Source organism: Rhinoderma darwinii, chromosome 4, assembly GCF_050947455.1.
Source record: "Rhinoderma darwinii isolate aRhiDar2 chromosome 4, aRhiDar2.hap1, whole genome shotgun sequence".
Classification (NCBI taxonomy): Eukaryota; Metazoa; Chordata; class Amphibia; order Anura; family Rhinodermatidae; genus Rhinoderma; species Rhinoderma darwinii.
This window is the reverse complement of record NC_134690.1, coordinates 193,842,301-193,857,713: the sequence shown is the minus strand read 5'-3', so window position 1 is coordinate 193,857,713 and position 15,413 is coordinate 193,842,301. Positions and strand designations below refer to the sequence as shown.

General features: G+C 38.7%; 1 protein-coding gene across 12 annotated transcripts in view; it reads right to left on the bottom strand.

The window, feature by feature from the left end:
* Positions 1–15,413, bottom strand: part of RIMS1 (regulating synaptic membrane exocytosis 1) — a 318,140-nt gene that overhangs the window by 127,709 nt on the left and 175,018 nt on the right. For 10 of the 12 annotated variants that reach the window (XM_075862025.1, XM_075862026.1, XM_075862016.1 and 7 more), the window contains 4 exons: positions 11,563–11,716; positions 9,551–9,676; positions 8,359–8,421; positions 260–349 (listed from right to left, as the gene is read on the bottom strand). In XM_075862025.1, coding sequence (XP_075718140.1) covers positions 260–349; positions 8,359–8,421; positions 9,551–9,676; positions 11,563–11,716 — 433 coding nt within the window. Of the gene's footprint in view, positions 1–259; positions 350–2,949; positions 3,028–8,358; positions 8,422–9,550; positions 9,677–11,562; positions 11,717–15,413 lie in introns of all 12 variants that reach the window. The other 2 variants (XM_075862029.1, XM_075862024.1) reach the window with 2 other exon arrangements.

Here is a 15,413-nt window from a genome sequence, read left to right as displayed (position 1 = left end):
AGATCTATCCAATCTGGCCAAGATTTTTTATACTACTTCAAGCTTATCGAACAAAGATTTTGTCATTACTTCATTGAGGAAATGACTGTGTTCACTAATACACATCACAATGCTAACAGCTCTTGGGCTTTTCCAAAGTTATTATGAACTATACACTAAGACAAATATATTAGTGGTATAAAAGAAAAAATATTAAGTGACATGAAAAAAAATGAAATCACTAAGACACATGATAAGAATGAAAAAGTCTGTTTTATACCTTTCTCGTTCTGGTGAATGCAAACTAGTATCTGGTCTCAAGCAGTTGGTACTAGCACTTCGAGCCCTGTCAAGGGAGGGCTGTAGTTCACTAGTGCCAGTGCATTGCATCCAATGGTAGAAGAGAAAGAAGAATAGAAAAGAAAACAAAGAAAGGAATACAATGTTAGAGATAAAATCATAAAAAGTAATGTTTTCTTAGCATAAGATGTAAAATCATCATGACAGTTAATGTTTGCAGGAATATGAATGTGCCCTTCTTAGTATAAACACGCTAAGTTATGAAGCCAATAAACTGCAGGCGCAAAGCACGCCTGGGCTCTAAACTTGGCTGGGGAATATTAAACTTACTGGAAAATGTGTTTGCAGATAAAGACTCTATGGAGTTAGTATTTACTTTAAATCTTTTAATAAATAGTTGGGTAAAAGTTGAAAGGAAGAACTTTTAGAACTTGACGTAAGTAAAGGCTTTTAAGTTCTGTAACCTATGGCAATCTCTGAGATCTTGTCTGAAATAGAGAAAAACAAGTTCTGGTTGCTATCGGTTACATCATAGTATCCACTATACCCATGTATTCATACTATACATGTACTCAATTACATATGGTTTTTTATTAATACTTTCATTCTTTTCCTCAATTACTAATCGTGACAAACTGACAGGTGACAAATTAAAATAAATAATATGATCTGACCTGGGTTGAAAAACAAAATGAAAACATGACATGTCATGATGGAAAAAAAATAAAATAAAATATGCATGTTCTGGGGTCGGAATGTCCTTCTTTCTTCATGCAAATTATTATAAATGTAGAATAATTTCGATCTTACATCCGGCCCCTAAAATAAGCTCATATTAGTATATAGGGTTATTAAAGATTTTAAAAAAATCTGTCCAAATTTGAACATCATTTTACAGTTCATATATAGAACTACTATACATATAAAGTTGAGTAACTATTTAAATACATTGCATTACTGATCCCGAGTTACAGCCTTTATGATAGTCCAGAGCTGCATTCACAGTTCTGCAAGTTTCAGAGATGTAATCTCAAACATTACTTAATGGCTCAATATCTTTATTTGTATCCTTTACAACAGTAATCTAATGGAGGAAAAACTAAATGCCTCACTGCCTTGCAGGGAACAAACAACAAGTTTGTTGACGGTTTCTAATGATGACCATCCTGACGTAGCAGAAGAAATCCGTGCCAAATTCATTGTAATTCCATGGTAAAATCTGCACGTGTTTCACGTGTTTCGGATTTTGCCAGGGAATCTGCTGCAGATTCACTGTGGATTTCCCTCTATACAATGAAAAGGTGATATACGCAGTAAAAATCTGCAGCTTTTCTGCAACATAATGAGCATATTGCGGAATTTTTCGACTACGTGTGGATGGGGTTCACATGCATTGTAGTGTACATTGTTGGCGATTTGCAAATCCACAGCAATTCTGCTATGTCTAAATGTGGCCTAACCATTGGCCTAGAGAATAATCCAGGCTGCTACTTGGGATCAATACAAGATAGGTAATGCAACTTTTTAGACATACTATATCTTTTTATATACTGTACAGTGGTGTTCAAAGATGGATGTAACCTTTAAAAAGACACTTCAGCAAATTTTTCTATTGTGGCCCCCGTTTGTACAGTAAACTTGGTAAAAGGTAGGGCAGGCCAACTTCTTACCGGGCGCTGTGTTGCAGAAATATCCCGGCTGCAATTATGTCACGTGACCGCGCTGTAACCAGTCGATTCCTACAGCGTCTGCTTCACTATGCATTCCTATGAGAGCAGTCATGTGACTTAATTGCGACTGGGGTATTCGGCAACAAAGCTCTCGGTAAGAGGATGGCCTGCCCTAGCTTTTACTGGGTGTACTGTACAAACAGGGGCCACAATAAAAAAAAATTAGCTGAAGTGTCTCTTTAAGTACATGCAGAACCTATTTAATTTCACCAATTCAGGTGAAAAGGACCTATAATATTAAAATTAGAAAGGGTGTTATGATACTATAAATCATACCAATTCCTGTAATGGTTGTATTTGCAAATACAAACTGTGATACAAATATCAATAAGTACCCTAAATATATACAAGAAGAGTCAATAGATATAAAAATGTATTGTAGGTAAGCTATTGAATCTGTGAGAAATGTTCATACTGATAAGTATTGTATATGCATCCAGATGTCGTCCACCATGTGCCTTACATATCTATTTTACCATGTATCTTTCTTACAATGTGTGTTTATTTAAGTACAAAAAAAAATTCTTGAGTCTTTGCTTCTCAGACACCAACATTAAACTTAACTAGTACAGGGCTCTTCAACCCATCAATCCCTCAACCATACAGCTCAACTGGTCATTGAGCAGTTATAAGAAAATAGAATAAATAATATGTCATACCCTACAAACTTTTCTTGGTAATTGGAAACCATTCCCATACAATATTACAATAGTTCAAGAGCCCTGTTCTAGAACACAAGAATACAAAACCAGAAGTTCATACAGTACATAGCAGACAAAAGAGAGAATATAACACTACAAGGACAAGGCATACTAAAAAAAAAGAAAACACAATAGTTGCCCCCGTATAGAATAATGTCAACAAAATTTGTTTTTCGTAGAAAAACATATTGACTGAAACATGGACAACATAACTGTTAACTCCACAACAAAATTCTTACCTGTACAGTCTCCAATTAGAACCAAACTCTAGCAAAGGCATCTTGGGTGGCAAAGTTTTACTGTGCCTAAGAGTATTTCTTGTGTATTGCAAAACACAGGAGAACACAAAGAAAGAATGCAATAGTACTTCAGCAAAACAGGATATGTATTCAGAAATATAATAGTTCTTCAGCTATTAATGTATTTCTCTTTTGGTTGGCGACTACATGGAACGTATGCACAGTGAATGCTTCTGCTATTATGTTTTTTTTATTAACTGATTATATGTTTTGTCATTTCATTTTTGTTCTAGCATGTTTGTTGCACAATACAAGTAAGATCTATTATATGATTTGTCTTGATGAAGTAAATGTTTCGTTATATAGGATAATATAATATATTTTGCTTTGCATATGCAATTATTGTACAAGATAGTTACACAATTGTCCAGTTTTAATAAAACAACTAGACAATTTCCGAAGTATGGTAGTCCCAGTGGTATTATAAAGTGAATTCACTGAGAAATCTCAAACAGTCCCATGCATGGAAAGACTTGTATGTTTGCCAACCAGTGGCTCGGGAGCCAGATGTGGCACCAGAGATTTTATAGTGTTAATGAAACTTGGCACTAGGCTAAAAAACATCACTGGCAGATAACACTAGGGCAAAAACTGTATGACTTTAATCCTTTGAGCATTAAGTGTGGCACAACATCACCTGTCATATTTGAAATAAAAGGTTGGAGACTTCTAATGTAAGGTGTGTAAGGTTAGGGTTAGACACCCTAACCCTACACATTAGGATTAGTTAAATGGGTTTGCCCATCAGGGATATTTATGGCATATCCACAGGATGTGTCATAAATGTGAGATAGATGAATTTCCCACATCTGGGACTTGCATCTATCTCTGGAATGGGGGCCCCTAAACCCTGTTCTACCATTCTCGGCTCCCGCTGCCTACCTGCCACTTCCTGATTAGATGGTCGGGAATTACGAAAACAGCGTAGCTCGCTGAGCTACGCTGTTTCCGTAAGTCCCATAGAAGTGAATGGCAAATACGGAAACAGTGTAGCTCTCATGCTACTCTGCCTCCGTAACTGCCATTCACTTCTATTGGAGTTACGAAAACAGCGTAACTCAGAAAACTACTCTGTTTTCGTAATTTCAACCCATCCAATCAGGAAGTGGCCGGGAGGCAGTGGGAGCAAATAAAGGTAGAACGGGGTTAATGGGGCCCTGTTCTAGAGATAGGTTCGGGACACAGAACACTTTCCAGAAGTGTGTACATGAGGAATAACACTATTTCTCATCATTATATGACTTGTATCCTGCATTTTGTTTAGCATTTTTCTCCTCTGCAGGCTCTATCTCTAATTCTCAGTTTTCTCTAAACTGGTGAGCAGAGCCTAACGGCTATTATATATGACATACAAAGCACACATGGAGAAGAGAATATTCTGCTCCCCTATCTCTATCTATCCACATATATAGAATCAGCAGCAGCAGCATGGAGGACATAATGCAGCAGTAATGAACAGTGCAGCTGAGAATCCAGCACTGGGGTGACATATATCTCTTACTATAAGCTGCAGCAGCATCTGTGTGTGTGTCTCTCTCTGATTCTGCTCCGCCCCTTCGCTACATAGATTTATATTGGCAGCTGTAACCTAATCCCTCAGTGAGCTAATAGTTCATTTATTTTTGAGGAGACGGAATAAGCAGTCAATTCAGAGTGAGTAAAAAGTTAGGAGGGGGAGCCCTGATAAGTGCAGAAAGAAGCATTTTCTCCATTTGTAGAAAAGTTAGTGTCCATTTAAGCTGAGAGACAGCATTTTAACCTTATGTATTGTGTATACCAAATAGAGCAATTTTAGAAATAAACTACATTCTAAAACTCATTTACGTATAAACTAACAAGGATTGACAGACTTGTCAGGCCCAAAATATTCCCTATAAGTCATAATTTAGAGTTCTAGCCATGAAATATAATAGTGTATTAGGCCCTCCTCACATCACATTTTGGCCTTCCGTCAGCAGTATACATTGGAAGGACTCCTGACGTATACCTCTGACGGGAGGTTGCAACATATTCCACTGTATGGCATACAGTGGGACATGTCACTCGGGGATTCCGGCCCTGGGGAAGCTCCTAATGTCACCATCCATATATGGACAGAGATGTCAGAAGCTTTCTCAGGGCCAGAGTTCCCCGGGCTAAGCGGCAATGAAGGAAGATCCAGCAACAGAACTGTCCATATATGGACAGTTGTGTCACCCAAGCTCCCCGACATATACGTTTACCATATATACCTGTGATGGATGCCTAACAGTGACATCCGCCACTTACAGGTTCTTATGTTAAAAAACGTATACTGTGCGGTTTATGTTTTTTTGCGGAATTCCTCAGGATGGACGCTATTCCAACTTTAATAAAAAAAGGTATATTAACAAAAACCAGACCGGCGGTGGCCAACAGGACACACTATTGCCCTCCATCAGGATAATGGAGACCTATGGACACGTCAATCGTGTACGTCGGAAGCTTTCTTGATGTGCAGGATAAATGTAGTTCATAAATGTGATGTAAAGAGGGTCTTACTCACAGATCACACACTAGTGTGTTGCAGCAGCATTTGTCTTTACAATGAATAGGATTAGATCCAGAATTGCTTTATACCCTCCTCCCAGAATGCAATCCCATTTTTTGGCAAAGATAAAAAAAAACATGGGCAGCATACACTCTGTGGCACAACATTGGAGGATGTAAAATCAGAATTCAACTGGCATATTCAACGGTCAATTTAAGCCTCTCAGACATCTTAACCTTAGGATAACCTTAATCGGACTTGTAGTTTATAACGCTGGGTTTAACAACTCCAATTTTACAAATATCCATCTTGTCATCTAATTATTACAATGACTGTGTAAAATTGTACAACATATTTTTAATGGGATTACTTTATAGCATTGATCAAAGTTTTGTCTGGCACTGGAAGGCCATTCATTCCTTTATTGATTACTAAAAAGGACTCCTGTTTATAGGGAGTAAGCCCCACAATTTGGCTACTATGATGACGCAAATATTTGACAGATGATTGACAGGTTCATTTCTATTATTATAGTTTATCGCACAATTAATCCTAATGATGTCAATGCAGGATTTTTCTACTAATTCACAGATCTCAATACTTTCCACTTATCAAAGCTATATTTGGTTTTGCTCCGCAGAAACTGGTGATGTGTAGAAATCCAGCCTTTTTATGTAAGACTTTATGTAAGACTTTCAGGAATGGGCTTCATGCCGACTCACAGCATATGTCTGAGAGCAATGCCCTTCCTATTTAATGAAATTAAGCAAACAAGTTGAGAAGAAATATACAATTTTAAAGAAAAAAATCATATCAGTTGTTGTCTAATTTAGATAATGATCAAAAGTTAAATTACGCATCAACAAGTTGTAAAAGCCCTTTCCATAAGTGATGTATCTGTTGCGGATTTTTGGCACGGATTCTGCAACAAAATTTCGTGAATGGCATGTGAACAAAGTTTTTACAAATCCCCATTCACACACTGGAAAATAAGATCTCTGCAGATTTGACGACATGCTGTGGGTTTTCAAATTTCTATTCAAAAGGAAATCGGAAATCGGTGAATCTACCATATGCAGAGGTCTCAGCGCCATCATCCCTTCCGAAGAAGCGGTAATATTTTGACCTCTGACTGTATGGTATTTATTGATGATGTTCTCTTTATGTGTGAGCTACCTGAGATACTATATTTATGTAGTGGAATCATAAGAACTATGAACGTATGATCTTATTCCTAGAGTCTGCTATATGCCATGCCTCTGTAGTAAAAGTTTCTTAAATCATAACAACCTTTTACAGTTTAAATCTACAAAAAAGTTTGCAAACTCTACAGATTTTGAGATATTTCATATCTTTCCCACTATTCATATACATAGCTGTTCGTGCAGTTTAGCAGTAACTGTGTAAGATCATAAAAAAAATAAAAATAAAGTATTTACAAATGTATATGTGTGTGTAAGGGATTGATGTCTTTCACACGCCAGAGATCGCTTGTCACTTATAAATTCTGTCAGCATGTACTCAGGTCTTGTACAATAAAACGCAAGTACTGTAACTATGCAAAGATACAAGCACCCATTTCTTTATGTAAGATTGTAGATTAAATATCACAGCTTGGCAATGTGGTAGGCAGTAAGAAGTAATAAGAAGACTGACAGTACAAACACATGGGTACATTTTTTTTCTTCATATGGGACTATATTGGGCGTTAAGGATTATTTTCCGTTTATATAAAACTGGAACATTACGGGATGAGCATCTGTCAAAGACAGATTATAATTGAACTGGCCATAGATAAGACGATTTGCCCACAAAACGATCATAAAAGGGGCATTCAGTGTAAAATATTTGCAAGCATGGGAAGAAAAAAAATGATCCCAATGTCGCAAATATCCCTCATGTGCATTCCTGCACATGCATTATTATGCCAATAGATGGTTAAACTAGTTATCCCACTTATAGGTTATAAAATATTGCTAGGATATGCCATAACCTAGTGATCAGTGAGAGTCAAACTGTTGGCTCCAACACCGATCAATAGAACAAAGCGATCACTCAGTGATCGATGGGGTCCAACATTGATCAGTAAATTATGGCACATCCTAGCGATATGCCATAACTTAAAGTGGGAAAACCCCTTTAATTGCTACAATTGTAGTGTATACCAGTACAGTATCTGGTACAATGACAGATACAGCCATTAAGCTGGTCATACACATAAAATAGAAGTCTTTGGAATCTGCAAACAATCTCAAGTGTATGAGGGCCACTCAACTCTCTCCCGATTGCATTGCCTAAACCTTTGTTCCTCCAGGAGAAAAGCTGCTGCCCGAGGTGCCTGGCTGCAGCTTATTCCCCTCTCCCCATCTAAATAAACATGCATGCGTGGTTTATGGTGTAGTCGGGAGAGATAGCTGTTATCTCATGTGTATGGCCGGCCTTATTTGCAGTCAGATCATTAATAATTCTTGTTACATCTATGGTCACTTCTAGACAATGATCAGTAGATCTCTCATGTCATTGATGAGTGAGCCAAGGAAATGAATGACATTTTTACTGACTACAGTATAGGGATGAGAAAAGAGGTCATTTATTCATCCCAGCCTGAACTGTCCTTTCATCTGCAGCCTAAAATAGTTCAGCTTTCCAAACATAGAGAGGCTCGCAGTCAGATTCATAGCCACGGGCCTATCATTTACCACTACAACTGTTAAGGCCATATTATTAATATAACATTTATCTGGAAATTTGAATTGGCTGCAGAAATAATTTTTTTTTTTAGATCAAGTGGTAAATTCACATCATGTAAGAAATGATAAGTGGTTAGAAACGTATGGTACCTGATCGTATTTAGGCACTCAGCACTTCGTCCACGTTTTGCTCTGGGCAACATAAGAAGTTCACTAAACAAAATAAAACAAAACAGAAATCATCGGTTAGCACTTGCTCTGTTTGTATACCTTTATTTTTTAGTACAATTTTTGTAACCATTTTATAATTAAAAGTTATTTAACGGTCTAATATCTAATACTTTTGCTCTTCACCATTTTAAACATCTCTGCTTGCTCTCAATTAATGTGTAAACTAAATTCAGAATTCTGCTGGTTTCTGGTTAGCAGAAAGAAGTGCATTATTGAAATTCACATGACAGTAACAGAACAAAGCTGTTGGGTCACATGTATGACAGCAGAGTGGAGATAAACCGCAGTCTGTTTCCAATGGCAACAAACATGTATTTTAATGCAGCTATGTATATGAATGAAGAAAGTAGCAACACGTAACCTAGAATCAGTTGAAAAAAAACTGTAAAAGTATTTGAAAAGTTAATCCACTTTTTATGTGCATTCAAACTATAAAATATTGTTTGATCGTTCAGCCAATAGATTGTTTTTAATGCACTGAGCTCCAATTTAGGGTGTACAAAATCATGCCCTATAAAAAAAAATGTTATACAGGACTCTTGTCCTTCTCATCCAGTTCTAAATTGTAGTAAATGTATGGACACCAAGAAGTAGGGGGTGTATAAACAACAGAAATTCTATATTTTTGACACCAGAAAGTGATTATATTTTTAAAGGGGTTGTCTCACCGCTGACATTTCCTTTAATTACCTGTTTGCCCTGGGCCAGGCTCCCAAACCCCTAGAAAACAGCTAATTTTTCCGGAGAATGATGCATCTGGCCACTCATTTTCCCTGTAGTGGCCGCTGCAGGGGAAATGCAGCATTACATGTGGCGGCCATTCATGTAATACATTGACAGCTTCAGTGTGTCAGAGCATACAGACAAGGGTTGTATGGATGGGACAACCTTTTTAACACTGAAATTGTGATCATCATGGTACATTGTATACTGACACGGTACATCATAGAACTGGCACTGTATATACACAAGAGATGTCAAAATAAATCAAACTCTCCACCATGAGGTATTCACACCAACACCAGATTGCTCTGTAAGCATGTATACAATAAAACAGATACACGTCTATCATTATAAAGGACCACGGTTAAGGCGGTCCGCATAAACGTACTTTTCTTGATCAGACAAATACTGACTGTCCGAGTCCCTGGACCTATGAATAACTGGACTGCGGGAGGCATCATGGTGTCTTGTTGGAGAACGTGATCTTCTCATTTGATGAATTTCATCTAGGCTCCTACATGTTTGTACGAGGGACATAAATAATAATAGCCATTATAGTAAAACATTAACAATTAAATAATCAAAATTATATTTGTAAAACGAAATGGTGTTAAAAGGCGTGACATGAAAGCACAGTTTCGTTTTGATATCTTACAGTCCTGTCACAATTCCAACAATGAGCAAAAACTTTGCTTTATATTTCGCATTAAATACATTTTCTATTTTTTTTTTGTAATCACATATTACCAATGTATATTGACAACCTATGCAATTTTTTTTAAATAAACGTTGTGTTTCAGTTCCTCGCCATTTTCAAGATCTCGGCTTGCTGTCAGTGAATGGGAATATTCTTGTATACATCCAGAATAACTATAATTCTATGCAGTCTAAACAATCCTCCGTGAGTTAAGCAGTCTGGACTGCAGCCTGAGACATTTTTGCGGCATTGCACAGTTCTCTCCAGAGTCCCCGCCTCATAAGATTACTTCTAAGATTATAACTCAATTGGTTGGCACATTTATATGTGGCCAAATAAAAATCTGATCTGTTCCCTCATTAAACATTCAGGCTGTGTGGCCACAATGTGTGTGGCTAGTTCAGAGGATGTTATACAGATGTAGCCAAGTTTATCTTGACTCTGATAACTTGCTGCAGCGTGATATCACACAACAAAAGCCATTGAAAAAGTCAAGATAAAGTTTCTTGCCACTCTGTATTTTTAAAAGTCAAGATAAAGACGGCTACATCTGTATATACAAACGGATATTTGAAGAAGTGCAAATGCAGCTCACACATGCACCTTTCCTCTATCATACAATAGGAAGGAAGCCGTCTTACATACTTCCATTGTTAATAGACTCTTCTCCCAATGTTCATGTCATTTTATGGAACATAAACAGCAGTGAGCACATGTTATTTCCTCTCCTCAGGTTTTCAGATTTTAAGGGACACTAAACTAAATATTGAATGAGAAAATAAACTATCCAGTCCTCCTGTCAGCCTCGAAGACTTTCTGCAAGTTGATGGAATAAATAATCATACAGAAATCTGTCCCCTCTATTTCTGCGGAAGAACAACTGAGGGGTGGCATTTGACCAAACAGGTTTGGCTCAACTTGACGGACAGAGCAATGAAGGGGCAGGTTTCTGCTGCAGAAAGCTGCTTATTTGTCAGACCTAAAGTTTGGGAGAGACAAAATAAATGCCATGTATCGAACACAAGAGGGAAAAGGAAGAGCAGTGTAATTCTTACAGATTTTTTATTATTACTATCATTATTTTTTTTACTTTTAGTGTCCCCTTTTCATACAGGAATTATAGTGTGTTTTGTCCTTATCCAACCATGTGTAATGACCTCCAATTATGTGCTCATGTTGGTGCTGTTAGCACGCATGTATGTACATCTATTTGGGTGTATACTTTGCACCAGCATATCATAGATTGTTATATAAATTACAGAATTATTTTTTTTACCACTATCACAAATTCTCACTATATAGATTGTAGCTTTATGATGAAAATATTATCTTCTGAGGAATTTATATTGCTATAAAATGCTGTAGTTAGGGGAAGAAAGGGTTGCAAGTGGATGGTCTCCAACTTATTGCAAAATTAAATTGCAAGTGTGGCCACAGCTGGAGAGACATAGGTTGGGGACCATTAGTTAACGGAAATGTGGAATTCAGTCTATTGACATACCTACAGTCACATCACCCAAATTATTAAACAGAAAATTGTCATATAAAGATGGGTACTATATTTATGGAGAGGAAACAGAGACTGATGATGGAATAAGAGTCTACAATGTTCATTAATGACATAAGAGTATAAAGCGGAAGTAATGAGTAGAGTGCAAGGTAATATTAGTGTGCAGTGTAAATGGTCACATGACACAATATACCTCTGTAATGGCACATTTGGTAAGCGTGAGCGGGTCCTGCCCTGATCATCAACACGGTGAGGAGATACGGAACGGGAACGATGATGGGTCACTCTTTGCTGTTCCGGCACGGTTAATGTTGTAGATCGGCTTTGCCTAGTATTAGACCTTGAACCTAGCAATATGAAAATTTTCAGAGTGAAAAAAATTTGATTTAAATACCTTTGTGGATAATTTAAAGATGCATCCATTAAACTGGATTAAATAGTGAAACACTGGAAAGTTTAATAAGATGAAACTACACCATTAGTTCATATGCCCACATAAGAATAATTATGATTTCTAAATTAAATTACATTAAATATGAGATCACGTTGAACATAAGTTAATTTTGTATTTGACATGCAAAAATATCTACATAAAAATATACAATGAAATAAGAATAAGCCTTGTTGTTTACACTACTACTGGAGTAACTCAGATTCAACAAAAGCAGGATGAATTGTTCCATTACTAAAGTTTCGTTATAAGTATTCAAGCTTAAAGGGTTATTCCAATCTAAGACCTTTATAGCATACCCCGCCCTGCCCGATGGATGAGCATGTGTGCGACTCCCTCTATTCACTTGAATGGGATTTATGTAAACAGCCGAGCACACTTGCTTGGCTGTTTCCATAACTTCCACAAAACAGAATAGAGAAAGCCATGGCCACCTTTATTCTCTGCCTTGATGTGGCGAGCCGCGGCTGCCTCAAGAGGTGGGACAGGGGTCACAGGATCCCCGTACTCGTCATAAGTGCTGGGACCCACATCTATCAGACATTTATGGTATATCTGTGGGGAAACTGGGAGCAAGTGCTCAATTTCTCTACAGTGTGTCATGCCCATGGCCACGGGCCGTCAGGCTCACTCACCTCCTGACGGCCGCAGTCATGGATCTGTGAGCGCTGGTCCCCATCTCCTCCTCAGGAGACGCCAGTGCTCACTTCCGCTTCTCCCGGCCGGGTCCCATAGGGTGCGTGCGCACGCTCGTGCCCGCTCTTAAAGGGCCAGCGCACGCACCTGAATTAAAGTACAAAATTAGCCTGTGAGTACCCTGGACTATAAGAGGGGCCCAGCCCCTTCCTGCCTTGCCTGAGCTTTGTTGTCGTTATCCTAGTCTGTCTATGCAAATGGTCTCCTAAGTGTTTTCCAGTTCCCAGTGTTTCCCGTTCCTGCTACCTGCAACCTGTATCCCGTGCTATCCTGGTCAAGTGCCGTATTTAGTTGAAGTCGTGCTGTGCCTGCCTGCTGCCTAGTCCCAGCCGAGCCTGTCTTGCTACTGTCTGAGTTACCACAGGTACACCTATACGAACTATAGACTGTAACCTGTTGGCCAGCTGCCATACCGTCAAGGCGGTACAGCCCAGTGGGTCCTCGTACCCAACGTGACACAGTGTCAATGCAAGACAAAATATATATTACACCCTTTCCATTTATATCAATTTTCCGCCCATGTAATACATGAATATATTGGGTCCTTCAGAGTGAGAGACACTCTTTGCTCTGGCTAATAGATTAGTGCCCTGGACTGGTGACTATTTAAAAAAATCAGACAACCCCTTTAATGAGACTCTGCCTCAAAGCAGGAAGCCTGTTACTCCTTATACCCAGTCAGCTTTATGAGCAGGAAAAAAAAGGCTCAGGAGAGGGAAAATATTCCGGAAAAATGTTTCTTTTCAGTAGAACAACATACTGTAAAGGCTTTGCCAGACACAGCTTCTATGTCGACGCCCGTGGTTAATCAGTCTGCATCTGCTCCTAGGTCTGATAGAGTGACTCAATCTGCTACCACTCAGGATGGTAGACTAAGGAGTGGGAGAACCTATCACAGCCTGGCCAGACAGGTCTATTTATACCTTCATTTCCTGCTCTTCCTTGGCCTGTGATTCTGTCTTGTTTCCTGGCTCTGCTGTTCCTGCTAGTACTATTGACCTCTGCTTCAAATTGACCCTGGCTTTACTGACTACGGTCCTGCTCTGCGTTTGGTACCTCGTACACTGCTGGTTTGACTCGGCTCGTTGACTACTCTTGTTGCTCACGGTGTTGCCGTGGACAACTGCCCCATTTGCCTTAGCTTCTGTGTACCCTTGTCTGTCGTGCACTTATTGAGCGTAGGGACCGTCGCCCAGTTGTACGCCGTCGCCTAGGACGGGCTGTGCAAGGAGGCAGGGACTGAGTGGCGGGTAGATTAGGGCTCACCTGTCTGTCTCCCCACCCCGACATTACACATACAGTTGGGGTGCAGCAACACTATTGACTGAAGATAGAGTTAATCCCAGCAAGCTGTAAATCAGTTATAACAATTTCTCAGATTCACTATTCATTAGACTGGACACTGTTCTACCACAGGGAAATGTGTGACATGGGACATGTGTCAACTCAGCTGATCATCAAGATGGCTTACTGTTAAGATCCAGGTGGGACAACCCATTTGTGTTCACATCTGGGTTGGAGCTTCTGTTACAGGTTCCGGAAAAAATGTTGGAAAAAAAGCACAGCATTCTGCTCTATTTTTTCCAGTAAAACGATGGACACCATGATAGAAACCCAACAGACCTCAATAAAGTCAATGGGGTCCGTCAAGTGCCGTTTGCATCCATCATGTGACGGATCCGTCACACTATTGAATACCATTTTCTGCTACTATGACGGAACAAAAAAAGAACCGTAGGCTGCTACTTTCATTGACTTAAATGGTTCATCAGAGCATGAACGTCAATGAACCAGTTGGTTTCCACAGATATCTGTTTTGGATATATTTATTGGACATGCAAACCATATTTACATGGTCCTGTACATGGCTGTTTACAGCATTTGATCATACACATTGATGTAAATCAACTTGTAAGGCTTTATAGTTAAGGATGCACTAGTTCCAGATAATCCCTATGACAGTAACTGGCCAAGGATCGTACATGGGAAACAAATTGCAATCATAGCAAAAACATGTACATGCAGATTGTAGAAAACTCTACATCAATTTGATCAGGTAACAGCACCTAATGCTCCTGTACATCAGTGGACGGTTTGTTTGGTAAGATCAAAGCTTCTAATAAACAGTTAAACAGAAAAAACTATCAATTAAAACGTTTCTAAACTTTTAATGTAAGCAACATATCAAATTCGCACAACTTGAAAACAAATATAAGAAAATAATATCACCTTATCAATATAAAGTTATTTTCAAATGTATGTTCAGATAGAAAATCTCCAGTAATTAATGGTTATTTACTGGTTTACTATGTAGTTTCAATAGAACACCACCCTAGGAGACCTTCTCAGCCTTAGGGTATGTTCAAACAGCCTATTTTCAGACGTAATTCGGGCGTTTTACGCCTCTAATTACGCCTGAAAAGACGGCTCCATTACGTCTACAAACATCTGCCCATTGCTTGCAATTGGTTTTACTGTGTTCTGTTCCCACGAGCCTTAAGTTTACGTATCACTGTCAAAATACGGTGCGTAAAATGACGGCTCGTCAAAAGAAGTGCAGGACACTTCTTGGGACGTCTTTGGAGGCGTTTTTCATTGACCCCATTGAAAAACAGCTCCAAAAACGGCCGTAAAATACGCAGCGAAAACCGCGAGTTGCTACAAAAACGTCTGAAAATCAGGAGCTGTTTTCGCCTGAAAACAGCTCCGTATTTTCAGACGTTTTTAGTCTAGCGTGTGAACATACCCTCACTCTCAGAATCATAATACATTGTATTATCTCATTTTAGATGTGTTAGTGGATTACAGTATGAGACATAGGAGTAATGTGGTAATCATTTACATGTGCTAACCATTTTTTTTTATTTGCAAAAACCTAGCTGGGAGCTACCATATAG